Source organism: Phaenicophaeus curvirostris, chromosome 1 (genome assembly GCF_032191515.1).
Source record: "Phaenicophaeus curvirostris isolate KB17595 chromosome 1, BPBGC_Pcur_1.0, whole genome shotgun sequence".
Lineage (NCBI taxonomy): Eukaryota > Metazoa > Chordata > Aves > Cuculiformes > Cuculidae > Phaenicophaeus > Phaenicophaeus curvirostris.
Genome location: NC_091392.1, coordinates 196,846,808 through 196,869,294, shown reverse-complemented (window position 1 = coordinate 196,869,294; position 22,487 = coordinate 196,846,808). Strand labels below are relative to the sequence as shown.

The 22,487-nt window shown below is 40.1% G+C and overlaps 1 protein-coding gene across 1 annotated transcript in view; it reads right to left on the bottom strand.

Moving 5' to 3' along the window:
- Positions 1-22,487, bottom strand: part of FAT3 (FAT atypical cadherin 3) — a 345,812-nt gene that overhangs the window by 4,679 nt on the left and 318,646 nt on the right. Inside the window, exons 22-25 of the mRNA XM_069883426.1 lie at positions 16,531-16,999; positions 7,722-7,875; positions 5,878-6,533; positions 3,607-3,720 (exon numbers count right to left, since the gene is read on the bottom strand). Coding sequence (XP_069739527.1) covers positions 3,607-3,720; positions 5,878-6,533; positions 7,722-7,875; positions 16,531-16,999 — 1,393 coding nt within the window. The remainder of the gene's footprint in view (positions 1-3,606; positions 3,721-5,877; positions 6,534-7,721; positions 7,876-16,530; positions 17,000-22,487) is intronic.

Genomic DNA, 22,487 nt, shown 5'->3' with positions numbered 1-22,487 from the left:
CCTTGACACCTTTTCTACCACCTCCAATTACCCATGATATTTTGTGGAGCATCCCTCTGGTGGTTTTGTGTTTGCTGGTGAACATGCTGATCTGCAAATCCCCATCCCCACCACAGGTTTGCTGGTCAGTGTAGATTAGTGAGGTTCTGCTGGAATGTTTCATAATGAAAACAGGAAGCATTGTTGCATAACAAGTAAGAAAAATAATAAATACCTTCATTTTCTATAGTGTCAACTACATTGTTGACAAGCTGTATGACAGTCACTATGGAAGCTTGCAGGGGAGGGAAAGCAGAAAATAAAGGGAAGGGAAGGACAGCTTCAAGTTAGTATTTAAAACACACATCATACATTACCACAATAAATTCTCTCAAACAGACAGAACTGACATTGAAAAAAAAAAAGGCTGCTGACCAATGTATGATTTATGCAGTGAGTTACAGGACATTTCATTTCATATAATCCCATACATTTTCAGACTGGTGATAAATTCCAAATCAGCATTTCCAGAATGGCATACAGGATGATGTGCATCACCTCATAAATTCAAGCAGACTGGCCAGCTGATTCAATTAACCAAAGCGGTATCTTGTCTACCTGACACTAATTTCCAATTCATCTTGCTTAAAGGTCTCCAGAGACAGTGCCACATGCTCCAAGGGATCATTATGTTTTAGACCATCACACCATCTGCAACAGTGCTAAGCTCTATCTATTTCTTAAGAGGAATGCTCTACTTATTTACTGTTTATGCTGTGTCATGTAATTGCTCTGGGATGTTAAGCAGGGCTGCTGTAATTAGGAGAATACATCCATTTAGATTTGGCTCAAAGTAGATTTGGCTCAGTTTGACCCGTGTTTGACAGAATATTTTCACAAATGCTTTTTGTGTTCTCTGCAGGTGTTTTACCAATACATAATTTTCATTTGAAATAATTAATATAGACCATGTAATTGTTTAAAATGAGGTCAAACCAGCCCAGAATGCATGGTCCTCTGGATGTTAAGCATTTTGGACCAACTAACACTCTTGCATTTAGGGACCTGAAATAAAACCCACCAAAACCAGAGAGAGATCTGGTTCAGTGGGTACTGGATCTGTCCTTTGTACGTCTTCTTTAATTACAAGAAAATAGATTATTTCGAATTACTCTAGAGGAGGCTAAGAGGGGCATCAGAAATGTTGGGCAAGATGTACTTTCTTGTTTCATACCACCAGTAGACTTAAGAGGTCACAGGAACATGTTAACAGTAATAGTGCCGTTTAAATATATGTTGAATATTCTGATATCTTTGTTAAGTTTTGGGTATGGGATCAAGGTTCTCATCCAATTTCCTCAGTCCTTGTGAAGACCTGGCAAAAAGAGCCTTGATAAACCAAAGAAACCACACTCTATGTCTACACTCAGCAACAACAGCATTGGTAATTGTTCAAGGGAGAGTTGTACTAGCTAACACATACTGAACATTATGGAAAAAGAAGTGACTCCATGTAATTAGCTGCTTTGTGGCTGGGAAAAGAGGTGGATGACAGAGGTAAACTGTGAAAGGAGAACAACCAAGAAAGAGGTCAACAATCAGGGCCAGCACAGTCTTCACTGCGACTAAGGGCTGGCTCTGCTGAGAACTGAGCAGAGCATTTCCACAGAAGGGAGGGAAACTTCTACCCCAGGCAGCTGAGCGCAAAAGAATACCCAAATCCAGCATTGCTCATAGGGTAAAAATTGGTGTTATCAACAACAATTCCTTGGACTTATTCCCAGTACAGCCAGCCATTTGCCCGCAGTGAAACGGTAAATCTAAAAAACACTTTTTGCCACATCTGCACATTCAAAACAGCTTACCACGCAAACCTTAACTTCCCTTTCAAGTGAAGTTTCAAAACATTATTGCTAAGGGTGGGAAACATTTTTAAAATTTGTGACTAATAAAACATTTTATTTTGATCTCGCAAATACCACTAACCACTCTCAGAAAGACTAGAGGAGCTGAGCAGTTTAAACACAGTACAAATAAGGTGGGGAAAAAAAAGTAGGCTCAAAATCACACCCAAAAAGAGTTTGCACAGTGGGACAATTCCTATTCAACCCAGCAGAAGAAGGGTCCAGGCACCATGGAGAGGTTAAGTCAAGGCTGCCTGCACCTGATTCAAACTGAACAGTGTAGAGCTATTTGCACCTAGTCAGAACTGACTGACTAGTCTTACAAGACATTGTTGTTAAAGTCATTCTTACAGCAGTGTGATGCTAACCATGTGAACCTCTGGCATTAGCGCTCTTGACTTTGGTGTAAGGAGTGTTGAGAAGGAGTAGCCTGTCCTGTCTCCCCAAAGAGTGTGGATGCTGAATTGCATTTGTTGCCGTTTCACTGACAACCTTTAAACCTTTGCAGAGGTGTAAAGCACAAAGAACTAAAACACCAGGAAGAAGGATTTATGGCTTCAAGAGAGATACTTAGTAGCCCTTATGCACATGTATGCGAACATGCATATGTGTACTTATGCCTGTATTTATATTTTAGGCTCTTTCACTGCAAACCTTCCTTTCTGCTGCAAAAAAAAGGGCACGTGGTCTTCCACCGACCTCTGCAAAATGACTCAGGTGATTTAAGATTCTTCTCTTATTCGCTCTGAAGATGAGGATTAAGTTAGATGCTGAACAGGGGCAAAAAAGCACTGACAAGCTTGACAAAAATACTCATGGTGCTTCAGCCACAGCTGAACCAAAAGGAATTGCAAGTGCTCTTCTCTTTAAGTGCCTTTTTCCAACATTTAGGAGTATAGGTGTGCCTTGGGAAGAGCTGCATGATGTGATTGAGGAATCACATCATTGAGTCTCCAGAGAGTTCATTAACTGGTCAGAAAATGAAGTGAAATTTCCTTGTGCTAATCTTTTCTGTGTATCTGAATGAGGATTCCCTGACATGCATCAACCCTCCCGAGCAGAAACATCTTGCCTTTTCTCAGGCTCACTGCTCAATGTAGACGGGCTGTGGAAACAAAGGTTTGCTCTGACTTTGTTGGCCTTTTTCTGGCTCCATATGGGTCTGCCCATGTCACCCACTGAGATAATGAGGTAGGACATGATAGTGGACAATGACTATGCACTGAACAAGGATTTAATGGTGCTCTATTGTTTGCTGAGCTGTTATTGCCAGGGAGAGGCCAAGCCACCAGGGACTGGCTTGTCCACTCATTCTTGCTGCTGAGCACTACCCGAGTGTTGGTGGGACCATGAACGAGACTTGGCAAACAGCACAAAAATTCCCTTTAATTTGACTGATGAAGGATGAAAGTCATCCTCTTCCAAGAGGGAAAATGATAGAAATTACACCGTTTCACTTGCAATGCATATCTTGGCAACACGACTGTACTGTATCATACCTCTAATACACAGTAAAACTTGGTACTGATACAACTCCAAGTATCAATATTTTAATTATGTTCCTATCATGAAAGAAATGGATACAAACAGAGGATTTGAACCCAGGACTTTCTGACTACTAGCATCATTAAAGGGTTTCTAGATGTGACCTAAATGGTTTAAATAACATTAGTGACTTAAATAGCTTTATCCCCTGCATAATAAAGATAAAATAATTTCTTACCATTATCATCACCAGAATCGGACTGGAAGGAGCTAAGGGACTGTACTTCAGAGTTGCTGCCTTTATTACTTCCTGCAAAACAGGTCACTTCTTCAGCGTCATCAACACCTTTACCTTCATTGACAGCAAAAACAAAGCAAAATGTACTCTCTAGGTATGCATATTTGCCTATTTATACCACAGAGCCATTTAAATCCTGCCAACAAGTGTCCTTCTATTATGTTTCTTAGAATAAAATTATTTCCTTCAGACAGAGGATATTATTTATGGGTCAAGAAGGCAACTGATGAAGATACCTAGACTTCTGAAGTCTTTGAAGCCCAAACAGTCTTTCAGGTGGCTGACACCATGGTAATCATGGAAGAAACATCTGTATCTAGTATAGCCTTTTTAGATGCCACGTAGCAGCAAAGAAAATGGCTTTAAAAATGTGGTATAAACATCTTATACAAGAGATTACAGTTACATTTATTTTCACTGTTCATTTCCTAACTTGATAGCCTCATTAAAGGCACATTCAATACTCAATAAAGTTAATATGCATTTTTTTATTCATATCAGTAGCCCTTGGATCAGATTTTAATGGCTCCACCACTGATACGTGATAGATTCTGCTTCAATATATATTGCTTTTCATCAGAGACATTCAGTCTTGACAACTCTTCTACAGTTCAGAAATGTAACTGCAGCCTATGGTATAAATTCTCATGTAATGAAACAGACATGAATAAACATATTTGACTACACATTATGTGAAGGATAATAAGGAACACAAAAATTTATACTCCATAGTAAGCACTGAGATCGATACCTGAGCTAATGACCAATGAACAAGCTCAGGTTCTGCAAACATGTAAGTACAGATCTCCACCTGTTAGCTGTAGGTATTTCTACCCAGCATGAGGCACCCAGCATGAGATACCCCCATACAGTAATGGCTGATTTGCTCCTGCTGAGAAGCAGGGTATGTAGTAGATGGAGGAAGTGCTGAAGTAACAAAGCTGCAATGCTTCCCACTCCTTGACAGCTGAGGTCCATCTCCATGGCCTGGCCTCATGCTGTGCAGAAATTCATACAGATACCAGCAGCGTCTGTGACAGAAGCACTGAAGAGAATACAGAACAGAGCATGTATGGGGGCTAGCATGCTGATGCTTTCTATCAGCAAAACTGTATTTAATGATTAGAAAGGTCAACCACAATACAACTGTGAAATGCAGCCCAAAGAAATTAAAATAAATTCTTGTTTTTCACTAGAAGACCTTAGCAAATGTGTTGCCTTAGATGAAAATGTGCAGGTGAGGGCACAGGTATGAAGCAGGGCCAGATTCCTCTCTCCATTCATCAGTTCCTGTTGCCTAAAACTATGGGAACGTGAAAACTTGATCACATAGTTTTATTTGACGATTTTTGTTAAAGCTGTGTTGCAACAGAGCTGAAGATGCATTAGGAATAACTACAGAAAAAAAAAAACCCATTATACCTCCCTGCCCCTGTAGGCTCAAGCAAACATCTCCCAGTCCATATGACATGTTCTGACTCACAAATAGGGACAACATAGGACCATAAATCTGTCCCAGCAAACTGGTATTTCCTGCTGTAACAGAATATATGAAGCTTGTGATATCTCCAGCAACTTCTTCAGGAATGGAGGGGGCACCGTGTTACCAGGTGAGAAACCATCACAAATAGGGTAACTGTAAGAATTAGAAATTTTGTGATCTCTCTGGTACCAAATGTGGACAGGAAGGCAATGGACTGAAAAGGTGATCGTATAAGTAGTGCGTGATTTTCTGCTTCATTTCATAGACATTGGAATTAGAGAATATCCGTTCATTTTCCCCAGTTGCAAAACAGGATTGCTTCTAGCAGAAAGTTTAAATGTTTTTAATTCCCTCAAGAGACAAACTGCCCAAACCTAGCAGAGTTTCTATTTGAGAATTCTGCTCCCAATTTTTTTTCCTAAAAGAAAGATGATTGCATTGTATCACTTGAAGAACTAACACTCAGAGCACTTAGTCATATATGCTTTCTGAACAAGTGAAATAAATGTGTTTAGTCATACTTAATGCACAGAAGTAGAGGTCTTGTATGCCTACAGTTAATCATATCCTTTCAAAATTAAACCAAATCACTTCTTGGAGAAATGTAACAATTGTTAAGTGTATGAGGTTGGAGCATTAAAAGTACATGCGCCACTGTACCTGCTGCACCCTGAAGACAACCATTTCTGACGCAGGGAAAAGTGAGAACAGCAAGCAGCGTTACTTACTTTCTGTCCCAGCATCCCATGTGCTCTTCCTGATAGAGTCACAGTCGGAGCGACAAGGAGACACAGCAGGCAAGTTTGGAGCTACACTGCATACCACTACTCCCCGCCTGGCTGTCAGTATTCGAGGGGATTCAGGATGAAACGTTGTCATCTCTTGGTGCTCCACACCAAGCCCATCCACTATCTTGTCCAGGTTATTTCTTGAGTCACTCTGGAAGCACGGGGTATAAGCCATTGGCCTCACCGGGACCTGTGGAGGCCCAACCTCTTGGTAGATATTTCTGGTGTCTCCGCTGTTCCTCATGTTCTTGAATTGGATGCCATTACTCTTGTTGAGCAGGGCAGCAGTAGCTGGATCCTGTACAAGCGTGATGTTGTTGCGGGAATAGTTCTTCCTGAAAACTTTCTTGCGAAAAATGATAAAGAGGACAATCAACACAAATATGACAAACAGGACCACAGCTATTCCTATTAGCTCCTCCTTGCCAACATATGAATGCCCAGCTTGTATATTGGGAACCACCACAGGGCGAAGACCACAGTATTGTCCCACATAGCCGGGGGTGCAGTTACACAGAAATGAACCAAATATGTTGACACAGGAGCCGCCATTTTCACATTCTTCTCTTTCACACTCATTGATGTCTTCTTCACACCTTAATAGAAGAAAAGGAAAAAAGTCTGGAGTCTGGAGAATGCATGGAAAAGCCTAGTTTGTATGTGATGACTTATCTTGTCAAAGTGGTACCACTACTGTTAACACCTTACTGGTGCTTGGCAAGTGATTTTATTATTATCATATTATTAAATGGTATTTATTTTTTTCTACAGCTATTCCATGTTTTTTTAGACAGTACAATAGAAACAATAACAATGAACAGAAGAGTTTAAAGTATTTGATATGAAGGGGCTCCTTGCCCAAAATCACAGAATCACAGAATAACCAGGTTGGAAGAGACCCACCGGATCACCGAGTCCAACCGTTCCTACCAAACACTAAACCATATCCCTCAGCACCTCGTCCACCCGTGCCTTAAACACCTCTAGGGAAGGTGACTCAACCACCTCCCTGAGGGTCACTGAATGTAACAGAGAATCTCAGGCTTTTTATATTGTTTTTAGACTATCCCATGGGAGTCAATATAAAGTATTAGAAGAATTCAAGAAGAAAATAATTAAGAAAAAAATAGTAGAAAAATCAGAATGCTTGTTTAAGAGAACAGGAGGATATGCTGACTGTGTAAAATTGTTTGGGGCTGGAGATAAACTGAACAAATACCAGAGAATGAGGGGGGAAAAAGAACAAGAATCTTAAAGAGAGAAGATAATTGGAAAAAAGAAGAGGTAGTTAAAAAAAAAAAAAAAAAAGAGCCAGAACAGAAAGTATAAATAGGCACAAACTAGATGAAACTAAAAAGCACATTGTTGGGCAGGTTAGGGCATTTTCTGTGTCTACACCAAGCATATCATCAAGACTAGGATTTAAAAAAATAATGCAACAAATTAGGCTTTTATATCAGAGGTAAGGTGACTAGATAATTGATCCATTTTCAAAAAAAAAGACTGCATAGCAGCTTCCACAGGTTCATTGGGATTGCTTGAAAAGCCTCTGATACTTAAGTGTGCACATAGCAGTGAAAACTGTCTGGAGATAGCATCCTGAAATAATAAAATAAGCATTTTTCACCGTCAGCTGTCATTAGATTATACCTGAAATAAGCACTAAGTTTGGGGTTCTTTTTTGCTTGATGAATCATAGCTTTCAGGTGCAAAATACCTAATCAAAAAGCCCTCCATCATTGAATTGAAAAGCTCTTGTGGGCCACCTGAAGAGCATCACTTACGTTACTCCTGTCAGGCCATTTTTGCAGTTGCAGATGAAAGCGTTGCCAATGGGATCGCATGAGCCTCCATTCCGACAGGGATTTGGGAAGCAGGCTGTGATCTCTGACTCACAATTCCTTCCTGTAAACTGGGAGAGGCAATTGCACTGGTAGCCTGGGAGGGAAGGCACACAGAGAAATAAATCAGAAGCCTATCACTGTATCTGTCTGGATGCATGTGGATCTATTTGGCTACCTTACTCCAAAAAGTCTGCTGTATTGTGGGGGAAAGAGGATGTTCACATGCATTCTGGTATGTCTGTGTGGTCCACACTAATGCCAGTCAACAGTTTGTTTATTTGGGAGGTCTGGACAATTGGAGCTCCTGTCTCCAACCAGGGACTGAAGGAATAGCTACAACCCAGACCCATGATTCATATAAAAATAAATGCTATCCAAGCACAACTTTGTTCACAAGAAACATTCTAGATCAAGGATGCATCTCCCAGTATTTTCAAAAATATAGGCCACATTACTTATAGCAGCAGCCCATACTACATTTGGGGCTTCACTGAAGAACAAATACATGAGCTGAGAGCTTTTGCACATCTGCCTTTTACAAGGACGACACAGTTGGGATGTGAATGTAATATAACACTTGATAGTGATAATTACCACTTTCATAAAGAGCATCATCCAGACATGTACTATAAACTTCATAATACTGACTGAACTGGGCAATGCCAGCCCTAATCAAAGATGATTATGTGCAGTGAGTGCTATTAAGAGACTGATAAATTACTGGCTGTGATACAACAGACATAACTCCACTCAAGTGGAGGAGGACCCTGTAGGGGATCCAAGTCCTGCTTCCACATTTCTTGCCAACCTAACTGCTGGAGTTAGAGCTGAAATGGCTGAAAGCAACTCAGTTCAATGTCAAAATTATTGGAGATCAAGTTGACATAGCTGAAATATTATCCCTCAGGTGTGAGCTTTTAAAATATATTTTTAAAAACTAATTATATCTATACATCGGGGGGAAAAAAAACCCAAACCCAAACCAACCAAAAAAACCCCACCTCACCAAAAAATATTTTAAAGGCCACTGTTCTTGGAATTGAGGCAGGAATTTCCAGCATAGTTATGAGGAAAAGAATTTCATGGAAACAATATGGAAAAGCCCAGTGGAGGCATGAGGCAAAAGCAATTCTGCATTAAGACTCCCATTTTTTTATGTTCTATCTGGTTCAATTTGGCTTGTTCAATTACTCTAACTGAATTCCTTCATGACGACAAGCTTTAGAGAATAAACTTGGAACCAGACTTGTTGGCATCTTCAGTCAAGAGTCCAATGCTATTTAACTGAAAATAAATGAAATAGATAATAAATATCACACTGTTTCACTGTCTTTCACTGTCCAGCTGCAAGAAGGGAGAAGCACTGCTGTTTTCAAGATTTCAAAATTAAGAAGAGAAATTATTTAACTTCGGGGATTCCTAGAACACACATTTGGTCAGCATCAGCAAGATGGGATTATTTTTGGTGTTTTGTAGATATATCACCCTGACTATCTGAACAACTTCCTGGACCTGTAGGGATCTGGGACTGAAGAAATACAAAACTGTGACTGCATCAGGCATTGCATTTTGATGTCATCCCTGTGAAAGATTTGCTGTTAGTGGGCAAAACAGCTGATCTAGAACTACTGCAGGTAGAAATCACAGCATGAATAAATAAGGCTGTTTCAGTGCTTCCTTTTATGACTGAACAGTGACATCTATAGTTCAAAATTTTGCAGTTATGTTTTATATATTTTTATGGTCTCAATGAGTGTAAGTGAAATGAAAATGTTCAATTCAGATATAACATTTTATTCATCAACAAATTTGTTGCCATACATAATAGCAGAATTGATATGTTCTATTTGCTACTAATATTTTAAACCTACATAATTTTAAAGTGACTTTAAAACCCTACATTCTATACCTAAGTTATTTGTAAGACAAAGCCTTTCAATCACTTTATTTTCACTTCTTCTGTTTGTTTCAGCTGATTAAGTTCTGGGTTTTTAGTCTGTAACATATTCTGTAATATTTATTCATTGCAGGAAAACTTAAGAAATATTAATTTGGTAAAAGAATTAAACTTTTAGCACTAAGAATAACAGGAACATGGATTTATTCCTTAATGTTGTTGCCTACTGTTTATATTAAAGATGCACTAACTTCAACTAACATTTTATACTAAGAGGAGATGAAACTGAATGGTCTGGATGGGTCAGAGCTCTACTGGGCCATGTATTAACAAGACCAAAATGAAAACTGTGCTTCTGAAAGCCTATATTTTTGGCTGATTTTGATTTAATGATGGTGGAATCAGTCAGATATTAGAAGACTAAAATATTTAGTATGGATTCTAAGTCTAGGGATCAAAGTTAGAAATAAAAAATGCAATAAAACAAGACAGTATTCAATTACAATATTTATCTTTGACTTAGGGAAGTAAAGAGCTGATATGATGGCTCAGTACACAGCATATAGGGACTCGGCCAGCAGACTTGCCACACCTTTTATGCTACTCCAAACCTCTCAGCAGAGACTGTAATTTTGCTCACTACAGCACATTATAGCCACATGGTTGCAGGCAAAGTGCAATCACATAGGAAAACCCTTTTGGTCAGAAGTGCATTCTAGGTCTAACTCAGGATTTTCATTACACTTATAATTTAATATCCTAGTCCCTCATCATCTCAGGATGTAAAAACTCTTTATAGCAATCTAGGAATTACTCCTGTTCACAATGAAGGCACTGGAAGTCTTCAAAACTTATCAGCATTTAAGATCATACAGTCCATCTGAGTTTCCTCTGAGACATACGTATATTTCACTTTGCACACTGATGCTGAAAATGTTGATTTACATTTTCCAAGACAGCAAATTTTCTGATGTCACCAGTGTACTGCTTCACAGGAAAGCAGTGGAAAAAGACAGAAAGCATTGTTAAACACATCTGTAATGTCGCTGGGGTGGGACCACAAGCAGCTCAGCATGTGTCACAATAGCCTGTATCAACAGTTGATGTGAGACCAACAACGTGGTTTGAGCATTTTAGGCTATATCTACGTTAGAACCTGCAGAGCAATGGCAGCAGGTCTGTGGAGCAAAACAGCTGGTACTGAGGACCCATCACCCTCAGTGCACACATTCCAGTGCTTTAGGATCATGTTACTGCACTCCTGGTGCATGTCTTCCAGCTCTAAACTGTCCAGAAGGAAGTGTGGTCCTACCACCTCTCCACAGCAGGAACTGAAGCACAGTGAGAGGAGATGATAAGAAGATTCATATCAAAGCTCATTCCTGATCTAAACCATTATGTAGAGGTAACCCTCTCCTGCTTACACGTGGTCTTGGGTTTTCCGATGTTTTTAATAAGGCTTTTCTGATGTAGTCTTTACCCTCCTGCTTTAACTCCAACAGCTTCCATTCCTGTCTTGTGGGCATGTCCCTGTCCAGTGGAAAAGAAGAGCATCACACTCTAAGCAAGAGCACTACACAGGCTTCCTGCTTGTACCTATTTTTACTTGGCACTTAATAAGCAGAGCCAGTGGCAAAAGGCAGGCATGGTGCCATCAGCAGATGGGATGCCGCTATGCAGCGAACGTCTCCGTTGTTAGCATTGCCAGCCTGAGCATCTGAATGTCTGTCTATCCTCAGGTTTACTTGGCTTTATTAAAAAGGATGCTCTGAACTGCTGCCAATTCTTGTTTTGAACATGTGTATGCTCCTGTTTATATCTATCACATGCAAAAAGAGCTGGCTTTTACCTGTTAGGTGCTTTGGCTTTTGCATTTGCTCCCCATTTAGTTTTTCCCTGCTTTGAAGCTGGACCTGACAAACTCAATGTCCAGAAACAGGCCTGGCCCTGCTCACATAGTGTATCGTGGCAAGTTAACTGATGAGAAGAACTGAAGGTGAAGAAGACCACTCCCAGCATTTGTATTTTGGTATGTTTATAGACACACCAGGCCACCTTCAAGGACTGCGTGTTTTTAAGCCATACATATTCCTGCCACTTCAGATTTAACTTATCTGACTTCAAACAGATGACAGCCTCTTGTCACTAGTTGGTATGAAAATGAACCTCAGTCTTTGTTAGATCAGTGCTTTCCGTGAAAGGATCAGGACGTATGTACTCTGAAACCAGGAATTAAAATCAAGACTTCTAAAAGCATAGCTATAAAAAATATTAACCCCCTAGATTTTCTAAAAAGCTTTAAAAACATTAACTGATATGCATTTGGTATGCTCACATTACAGCATGCTGGATTCTTTGTGTGTGTGAAAAAGTGAGATCTAGACCATAAGAAAGACCAGATCGGTTCATGACTATGAAATTAATGCAACAATTTTTCTCTGATGTCATTCTTATGAAGTACCTAATCCTCAAGAACACTGTGTGTCCACGTTGCCAATATGCTTTAAAACATGTCTCAAATTCACCACCTAAGGGCCAGGTTGCATTTTTCCTTCCTTTTGGATTTTAACTCTGCTCATTAAGAAAAAAAAAAAAGAGAAAAAAAGAGAAAAAATTAGGAGTGGGAAAAGCAATGACTTTATGTCCTCACGTTGCTCTCAGTAGATATTTCTGCTCAAACGTTTCATGCTCAAATAAAATTGCTTACTCCTATAAGACATTTACTTCAATCAAGTCCAGATGTATATAGGACTGATCAAATTAAAAGGAAGTAACTATACTTATAATTGAAAGCATTACATGCACAAAGTTTCTCTGTGGTTGAAAACCTCGGCGCACTGTTTGCATTTGATTATAGTAAAGCTTTCTGTTGCTGTGATTGTTCATGTTGCTATTCATGCACATAAACAAACATTTATAATTGGGAGACCTCGTAACACCAATCTATTATTAAGTTTGTGTGACATTTCCCATTTTAAGACCTCATATTCAGCAGCTTATAGCTTGACCACACTTTAAACACTTGGTTGAATTTTCTTGGGAAATTTCAGTCCAAAGAGCCAAGCTGTTTCTCAAAGTCATGCTGTTTGTCAGGTTTCAAAATGCTAATAACAACCGTCTTTAAAAATATCTTTTCTGGCCTGTATTTATGGGTAGGGGCTGAAAAGTCTACAATAATGTGTCCTGAGTTTCAGGGCTGTGGTTTCCAATGTCTCCAACAAAATTGTCCTAAAGCTATATATAGCAGAAGTCTCTTTATGCTAGGAGTCTCCTGAGCTGTCAGACCTGACACATGCTTTTTGCCCTTTCCCAGAACTTTTAAAGCACACATGGGATCTCCCTGCAGTGTCCCTGGGCACACAGTACCCTCTCTCAGCTTTAACCACTGAATGCTGGCATACACTGATGCTGTGAAACTTGATTAGGATCACATGAGTGCAAGCAGCGGTTCATGTCGTGATCACTTTCTGCTGGACCAGAAACCAGATTTAGAAAGCAGAGAGGTTTTTTCTGCACTTTCAGTGACGTATCAACATCTGAGCTATTCATGCTTTCTCCAACAGGCTAAAATTCCCATTTTGCCCTCCTCTTCAATATGCAGAGGGATCAGACAGAGAGATACAACTAGCCTTGTGCTGACTCTCCTTTTGAGGCAACACCTTTTCTCTAAGTCTCCAGGATGCAGTCCATGCACAGCACCTTCCCTGAGCCATCCGCTTTGAAGTTGCTGTGGATTTACACAGATGAACCCTAACAGCAGCAGTGTGGACACACTCCTAGTGCATACACAACATTTCTTATCCTCCAAACAGGGCCATAATATTACCTTATTCCCCTAATGAAGTGGAATGTTAACAGAGGCAGCTTTTTATTAATGGTAAACGGGGCAGCAGGCATTTCTATTGAGAGGAAGATCTCACAACAAGAATACTATTATGGAGGTTCGTGTTTTATATGACCAATTTATGCAAATTATATGTAAATTGGACACGGCCCCTTTGATTTCCGGCATGTAGCCACAAAGTCTTTCATGTTATAATGCTGGGTAACCTTTGCTTGACTGTGTTCTTTTAAAGTTAGCTATAAATCTGGGCTTTCTCTTTCTCTCTCTTAATTTCCTTGCAAAGCACAGTAGGGTTTTTGTAAGAAAAACGATCTTAACAGTATATGAAATCTGCTCTGTAAAATACAAATTAGAGGATTTATTTATTAAAACAAATCCTATCATTATGCCAAATACTCTCTGTTTAGGGAAAAGAACATTATTCTCTGGAAACTTTAATAGGATATCACACCAAATACTAGTGAAGAGATCTTCATGCTTTTGAATGCCTTGGAATTAGGACAAGGACCTTTGCACTGTGTATTTTTGAATGACTCACCTCACCAAAAAAAAGAAAAAAGCTGCCATTTTCTTTCTTGATGTAAAAAATGAAGAGTCATTACTGTATTTTTTCTATTTTAAATGAAAGCCAGCTGTTAACATCTATGTCAGCGAATACAATGGATCATGATTCTTAAATTCACACTGCAATTTGTGGCTCCACAACTAGCATTTGCAATGCTTTTGGGCTCTCTGCTCTACAGAATTTAATTTCATGGCCCTTTTGCATATGGAGGACACTAATGACAGAATTGCTTTGCCTCTTGGAAACAAAAATGCACATGCCTTCTCCTTGTGGGCTGGGCTGCAAAACCACCAATATACAGTCAGGGCCCATTGCACTGGAATTATGGCTTTATAACAATCCTTTATTTACATACACTGCTGAGGCAGTAAAAACAGCAAACAGATTTTTTAACGGCAGGCAGTCGAAACATCCCTGCAGGGCACATGCCCTCTCGCTGAGGCAGGAACGCAGGCAAGTTAAATCGGTTGCGTGACTGTTTTCCAGCAGCGAATTATGTTGACATGAAAATGGTGTGTGTCATTCCAGTAATAAAATGGGTCCAACTTTCAGTGCTGCCTGTTTCTGCCCCACCTCACATCTCCCCTCAATTTGAATTGGCATGCATATGATGCTGGGAAAAAAAAGAATTACTGCATAGCATTTTGTTAGAAAGGTTTCAATTTACTCATCACAAGATTGCTGAGCAACACTGTAAATAGACTCAAATAAAATCAATAGAAGGAGCTGTTTTCATGCTTCCTAGGATGCTAGCTTGGTGAACGGTTAACCTCATTTATTAAATATGGAGTCTGAATCAAAGCCATGTTATGTCCATGTACATATTAGCCATACTTCCCAGGGACTTAAATAATCTTGCATAGCAATTCTCTCAGTAGCTGCAGCATCAATCTACCTCAGAATGATTTTCTTTCACCCTTGTTGTGCAGCATGCCTTTTATTTCCTTCCCTTGGTAAATAAAGATGTTTAAAACCACAAAGGAGTAGCAAAATTTGTCCTTATACTGCACATCACATCCTGACTTGCCGGTGCTGCGCTTTCTCTCTCCCAACTGTCCTCCCACCTCCTTCCGCCAAAAGGAAAGCCAGTAGCATTCCTGACACTCTTTGCTCTTGCACAGGAGAAGAGGTAGCCAAGGATCCAGAGGAGATGCTAGCTGAGGTCCCTCAGCATCAGAAAACTCACATTGTCAGGGCTTGTTCTGTAAGGGCAAGGTTATTCAAATGAGAAAATTCTCCCTGACAAGTCAGTTTTGCTCAGACCTCACCAGGTGTCAGCCTTGGAAACTAAACTTTTCAGATGTTTAGGAAGTTCCTAATGTTTAGAAAAATCTACCTGGGGGAAGGTGATCGGGAAGGAAACATGAGAACAAGGCTTAAAACAATGAAAACCAGAAATAACAATTATGGGTTTAGGGAATTGCATGGACACATTAAACCGGAAACCTAGACAGTGGTTAAATGCTTCATTAAAAACAGAGTTTATGGAAAACTTCCCTAGGGTATCATGGCCAAAATCACTGACATTAAGTGGATGGAAACCTCTGAACTTGCAGAAGATCTCTCTGTTGAGCATCCTCCTTTTTGAAGGAAGTTTTAGTCTGCCAGAAAAAGTGAGCAATGCTGCATACTAATACAACAGGAGGAACTGGACAAGAAATCTGTACATTACAGATAGAGAGTAATTCTAGAGGAAAGGTCCTACATGTATGCCATTGCTTTTTTCTGGCTAAGATGCTGACTTATGGTCTGGTAACTCATGCATTACATTAGTGGAGAGTAAGTCACTGGCACCACATCACACAAACCACCATATAATCACTGGATAGGAAAATCCAACATGAGCACAATTTAAATCAATGCCCTATAAACTTTGGATAATATTACTTAGACCTTGAAGAACTCAGGCTTCCGAGGGAGCTGTAAAATACGCTTCTGGAGGGTGTTATAATGGGGTAGACTAACTATTTTCCATGTTGACATGTAACCTAATTACCCATTCACAGTAAGACCAAGCTGTCTGCAGACAGCTCCATAACTATTTGTGACAGCTTCAGAAAGAGAGAAAGGCACCAGTGCCATTGAACCTGTGACGGACGTTTGAAATCATCAACTTTCTGTACAGCCTTCGATGCTGCAAATAGATCCTGAAAAATCTAGCTGAGCATTACAGTAATTGTAATTCTATTGGTTTCTATAGAAATAGGATTATGCTAATGGCCAATAAATCAATTTCCTCCTGGAACACTAATGCAATGAGAAGGGGTAGCATTTCACCGTTATTTATAGAGCGAACAGCTTTTACACAGTTTGCAATACCTATCAGAGTTTTATAGAGTTCATGAGATTTTTCAAGCATGTTTCTGCATAAAACCATCTCTGGCAATAAATTGTAGAGGAAAATGGTGGGGAGGGAGCCCATAAAGTAATGCAAAATATTTACCACCAGATGGCACGCTGATACAGGAGCCGCCGTTTTGGCAAGGATGCCTCTCACAGGCATCAGGGTAGAGGACACAGCCAAGCTTTAGTTCAGTCAGGCCAACCACTTCTGCAAAGCTGCTGCGCTTGTTTTGGAGCGGCAATTCATTGTTATTTAGGACAACTGAATCCAGGCATCCCTGAAAGCCGCTCAAGACCTGCGTTGTTCTTTTGTCAGTGAGGCTGCGGACGTTATCCACTTGCACCTGAGCGCCGAAGTAGATGGAGCTATCCGTGCTGAGAGTCTGGAAATAGAGGGGGGCTTTGCGGCGCTCCACGTAGCTGTCATCCAGGGACAAGCTCGTGAAATTGCGATTTAGTTCCAGGAACACTGAATGCCAGCTTCCATCATTAACAGCCCTGCCTGAAATTCCCAGGATTCCCGGGCCACTTCCGCAGTCCAACTGGAACCACAATTTGCCATCGATAATCTGCGGGAGAAAAACAGAAATTGAAGTGCTTCAGGCACTCAGCAGTCTCATAATACACTCTCATGGAGATTCTGGAAACACAGAAGACTTCTAGACAGTTACTACACAGTGTTAAAGCTTCTCTGCTGCATGACAGTAAAGTAGCAAAAAACTGTACCTTTATCACCAGCAACAAACATAAGGCGATAAATATCAGCCTATTTAGAATTCACCCAAAGCCAGTTACTGCAGGCAAACTGAAAATATAGTAAAAATATACATGCAGAACACAGACAAGGACTGGGATAATGGTCTGTCCCACTTAACAGGTCATGGACCACAGGACCCACGTTCTGCTCTTGGCTCTGCTGCTATTCAGTTGTGTCTCTCTGAGCAAGTCCTGCCAGCCGCCCATAAACTGTGATTCTGCCACCAGTGGCTGATGGTACCAAAACGAAAGGCAGGGCAAGGGACCACCTTGGAGTATTTGAGAGATGCTTGTGGCAAAGTCAGTGGCCACTGCTTTCATCTCGGGATATTAGCCACTCTGCTCATGCACACATCCTGTACCTCTGTAGCCTTTTGGGGCATCTCAGTGAAGTGCAGATCTGTCCCTAAGTGTTGTAAGTTCAGTTTCTCTAAGTATAACAGTAAGCTTCTAGTTGACCAAAAATCAGTTATTTTCCAAGGATGCTATACTCCCTGCTCTATGGATATCTCAAGATGACATAAAATGGCTACTGCTTTTCTTTCCTCATATTTATGCTGGTTCATGTCTTTAGAGGGCTTGTTAGGATTTCTTACTCTCCCTCCTTTCCCACACTGATCTGAAGTCCTCAAAAAGGGAAAATCTGTGCTAGCCTGCTGGAACAGGCGAAGTGCAGAGTGAAAGAATAGATATGAAGTGCTGCTTTCCTGATTAGCAGTTTACCCAAAGATTTTAGGTTTCTCTAACAGATGGCAGGTAAGTTTAAAATGGCTGACAAGGCTGGAAATAATTTCTTATGACACATTAATTGGATTCAAGCTCTCTGAAAGCTCTTCCAATTATTTTACCTTTATGTCATGCTCTAGGAAGTATTTATTTCTGCTAACTCCATCTCAAGACACTTCTGTTCCATTATTTATCCCCTTGAAAAGTTCAGACGCTGAATCCTTTTTCATCCTTCCCCGCAGCACACACTGTACTCTTACTGGTTTAACCATAACACGACCCTGCTGCTCTCCTCCAGCAGAGTGGAGCTGCCATAGCAGCCAGTGCAAGAGCCCCCTAGAGCTTTGATGGCCCACTAAACTGGTAGAGCTAATGCAGCTGTGATGCTGCATTGTGTTGATCCACCTTTGGCCTGGGTTTTTTTTTTGTTTGTTTTTTTTGGGTTTTTTTTCTGCTATATCTGGCACAAAAACTTTAAAATCAGGTTAGCTAGAGACATCCCTTGGAATGAGTCTGAACTGGTGCTCAAACCCTTCTCTGCCAGCCTTTCTGATGTGGCTTGAAGGTAAATGGGATAATGTTAATCTACAGGAGCAGACTATGCTGTTGTGTCACTATCAGCACTTACTGTCCTTGAAGGTTCACAAAACTCCTTGGAAAAAAAACTAAGGGTAAAATCTTCAGTTCTGATGATCTCTGGACTTCCTTCTCCTTTCCAGACCTCAGTCTTTTGACCGACTGAATTTGAACTGGGTTATAACATTAAGTCACACCAGGCAGTTTGAGTGTAAACTACACCAGCCCACTATTCCGTAATTGCATGGATGAACTGGGCACATAGATGCTACGCATGTGACAAGCTCCCTGCAAATGTCATCTGCCTAGTCACTGTGCATGGCATGGGAGATATAGAGGAGCCAGAAGAGCAAGCTGGGCAGCTGTCTATTTTGAAGTCCTTGGCCTGTAGTATATAATGAGTCTGAGAAGAAATGTAATGTATGACTGTAATACTACATGCTTGAGGGATGGATATTGCTTGGTAATGCTAAACTTAATTCAAAAAAAGTCTAATGGAAAAAATACAGCCAATTTCTCATTAAAAAAAAAATCTTTTCTTGCAGGACTCAAAACTCAACTGTAAACTATTCCTGTAGATTGAAATTTGGCCCATTAAAGCATCTGCTCAGGGGAAACTTGATAAACAAGATTGCCAGAGATGGAGCAATAGTTTTTTTTCTCTGCTTGCAATGTAAAAGTCCAAAAACCTAGAAGGAGCTGCTCAGAAAGTGTGGTCTGGCTCAACAGGAACACAAATCAAGCAGAAAAATACATGCCATCATATTACAGTTTGAAAACCAGCAATCACTGGATAAGCAGTTAACTTGTTTCTTATTCAAAAAGCTTTTTCCTATGGAAACTGTTCTACTGATTGTGTATAATACACATATACCTCCCTTAAGACTACTTATACCCTGAAGGACCTACTGCCTGCACGTCTATTACCCTTGTTCACAGAACATGCTTTTCCAATTATCTTTATAAATACAACACCACATATGAGCACCTGGGATAAATATTACACCATTTGTATATGGGAAATGATGATCTAAAAGATTTGCCATTAAAATATGTTCTATACATCTTTCTCACCGACTTTTATTTCTTTTTACCAGCAGATGATCTGACGTACACAGTAAATATGTATTGTCTGAAAGGTTATGTTTCCTTCCTTTTATTAAAAAAACACTAGTAACCTCCACCTTAGACTACAGTGAAAGATGGGAAGGATGGTTTGACACTTACATTACTAGCCTAAGATGTGATAGATATGCATGGGAATCCACACTCTGCAACACTCTTCCTCTGGGGTCTCAAGCAAGTCATTAGTTTCAGGTGTCCATCAGTGAAACAGGGATAACGTCATTTCCCTACCTCACACCAGTGCTTTATGGATACATACATTAAAGACTACGACATGCTCAGATACCCCTAGCAATGGGACCATAAAATACTTTCATTAATCAGATGGTCATGGGCCTTACTGTAGCAGGGTAGGGAGGAAATATTTGTCTCCCACTGGCCCCGTAGTTCTAGAAGGTGGAGGATGAACAGGAACAGCCTGTGAGGAGCAGGGGCAACAAAGGGCTCCTGGCTGGCCTATTTAGCAGCTAGGTTGGCTGGGCAGGGAGGAGAAGGGTCCTTCACTCAACACAGCAAAATGATGCCTCCGACTCATAAGCAATAAGAATTTGACAACAGTAATTAATTCCTGGTGTTCTCATGATTCTCCATAACTGCAGTGATGTCAGGGACACTGTTCAATCCTCAGACTGGGCTCTTTAATTGTACCCTGGACCTCTGTACCAAGAAAAGCTGAACTTCCAGTTAACTTCTTACTAAATGAAGTACATTCAAGCAAATACTATGGAAATCCAATGAAAGGCCAATACTGTTGTCCAGGCTCTGCAGTTATCCAGACAATAACCTCAATGGGATGACTTGTCTGACTGAGGGTCAGTAGCATCAAACTCACAGCTCAGGGCTGAAGATGTGACACTGCTTTTTTCTCCAGCTACGTGACATAACACAGCATGGACCTTGAGTTACTCTGTCTCACAGCAGAGAGATGCAAACCCTACAACCCCTCACTAATACAGCCCGTGGTGCCAGCAGAGACCCTCTGCATCAAGATGAAAGCAGAGAGATACTGCTTCATCCTAGCTGGGCAGACAATTCCAACCAAGCCTCCACCTCCCAGAGCCTTCTGGGCTTACTCACAGTATCTCTTGCTATAACAACTAGAACAGTGAAGTCAATGTACCCTTAAGCATGCATGGTCTTACAGACACAAGATTCCTCACCTGCAGAGAAGTTCAAAGAACCAAAAAGGTTCCAAAAGCTGATGTGGTCTGTTATGTTTCAAGAGTTTCATTCAATGAGCAAAATGGAGTCAAATGCATATTGTAAATTTTATTAGAATATTAGCCTGACTAAGATGTTTGGCTAAGATCCATATTTGTGTATCAACACTGGTAATAAAATGATCAAATGGTTCTTCTGAGACCACCTTAGGCTCACACAGTCCATATGTAGTTGCACACCATGGGTAAAGTGTGCTGCCTACTAATCTATCTGGGGAAATATTTCATTAGCTGAATTACATTTCAGGTTCGTTTGTGTAAAAGAGTATATTTAATTAAAATATTACATGTTTCAACTCCAGCCATAACTGGGATCGTATCCAAACTTCAGTCTTATCCAGCATAAGCCATGCAGCAGTAATGCATTAAAATGTATAATATATACACTTAACTAAGCCATACAAAGTTCCACATTAACTGTGTGGACGGAAGAACATATGCTTGCCTTTTACCATTTAACAGCTATATTTCTGGCATGACGGGGAAGTCTTTCTTTATCTATTTTAGATCCTTTAAATTTCACAAAACCAACTGAATCTCCGTTATACTCAGTGGAAAAAAAAATGAAATAAATTACAGAATTGTCTTCTGCAATGACCTTGTGAGGTTTTAAATGGTTAAATCTTACTTTTCTGAGATAGATGCTACACAGGAAAAAAGGAGATTGTGAAACTGCTTTTGACACATGTAATTTTTTCAAAGAAAAAGACACTCATCAACCTGCATTACATTTTGCTCCAACCATCTTAAAAGCAAGAACATGCAATGAAGAAATGGCCAACTTCTCAAAATCAATGGATGAGTTGCTTTATTTGAAACAGTTGAATAAATAACATCCTTATTATATTGTATCAACACAGTGTAGCTGGTAAGCTTTCAGCAAAGTGGTAGACAAGCAGTTTGCTCTGCGGCATTGATTATTCATCCAAGAAGGACACCGAGTTATGATTATGAAATATTTCCGTCCCTGGAGTTATCACAAATGTATGAGCTCCCAAAATTAAGCTGGTCATATAAACATTGAAAACCATATTGCAGCATTAATTTTTAAATAGACAGCAATGGAGGAGAACTTGCTTCAAAAAAATCAATGCCCAACAGTGGTGATGTTTTCTGCTCATTCTCCCACGGGTTCATACTATGTGCTTGGTCTAAACTTCTTCCACCTCTGCCTTCATTTGGAGCTCAGTGTTGGTTCTGGCCCCCCTGGTGCTAATCTAGCAGATACTTAAGTACCTGCTTAAAATTAAGGTATGTGAGCAGTTCCAATTGCCTTCAAAATAGGAAGTTAAGCAAGTGATTAAGTGCTTTGCTGGAGTGATGCCAGAATGCTCAAAAGAGCACAGGATCCCATCCTTTATCCTCTACTTGGAAAGCTTCTCCACATGTTTAATTTAATTGAAAGCAATGCTCAAATGATAACAACTTCACAATTATAGACCTCTAATTAATCTACTTAATGACCTCCCTATCTCACAACATACATACCTGGTTAAAAAAAAACCAAAACAACAAAACAGCAAGCAAACTAAAAAGGCCTTAACTCTGGACTACAAATGAAAACATATGTGCTTAGACATCTAAGGGTAACTTGCCTGAAAGCATCTCAGTTAGGAATCTTCAAAGTACAGCTCATGAGTCAGCTGCCATCCCT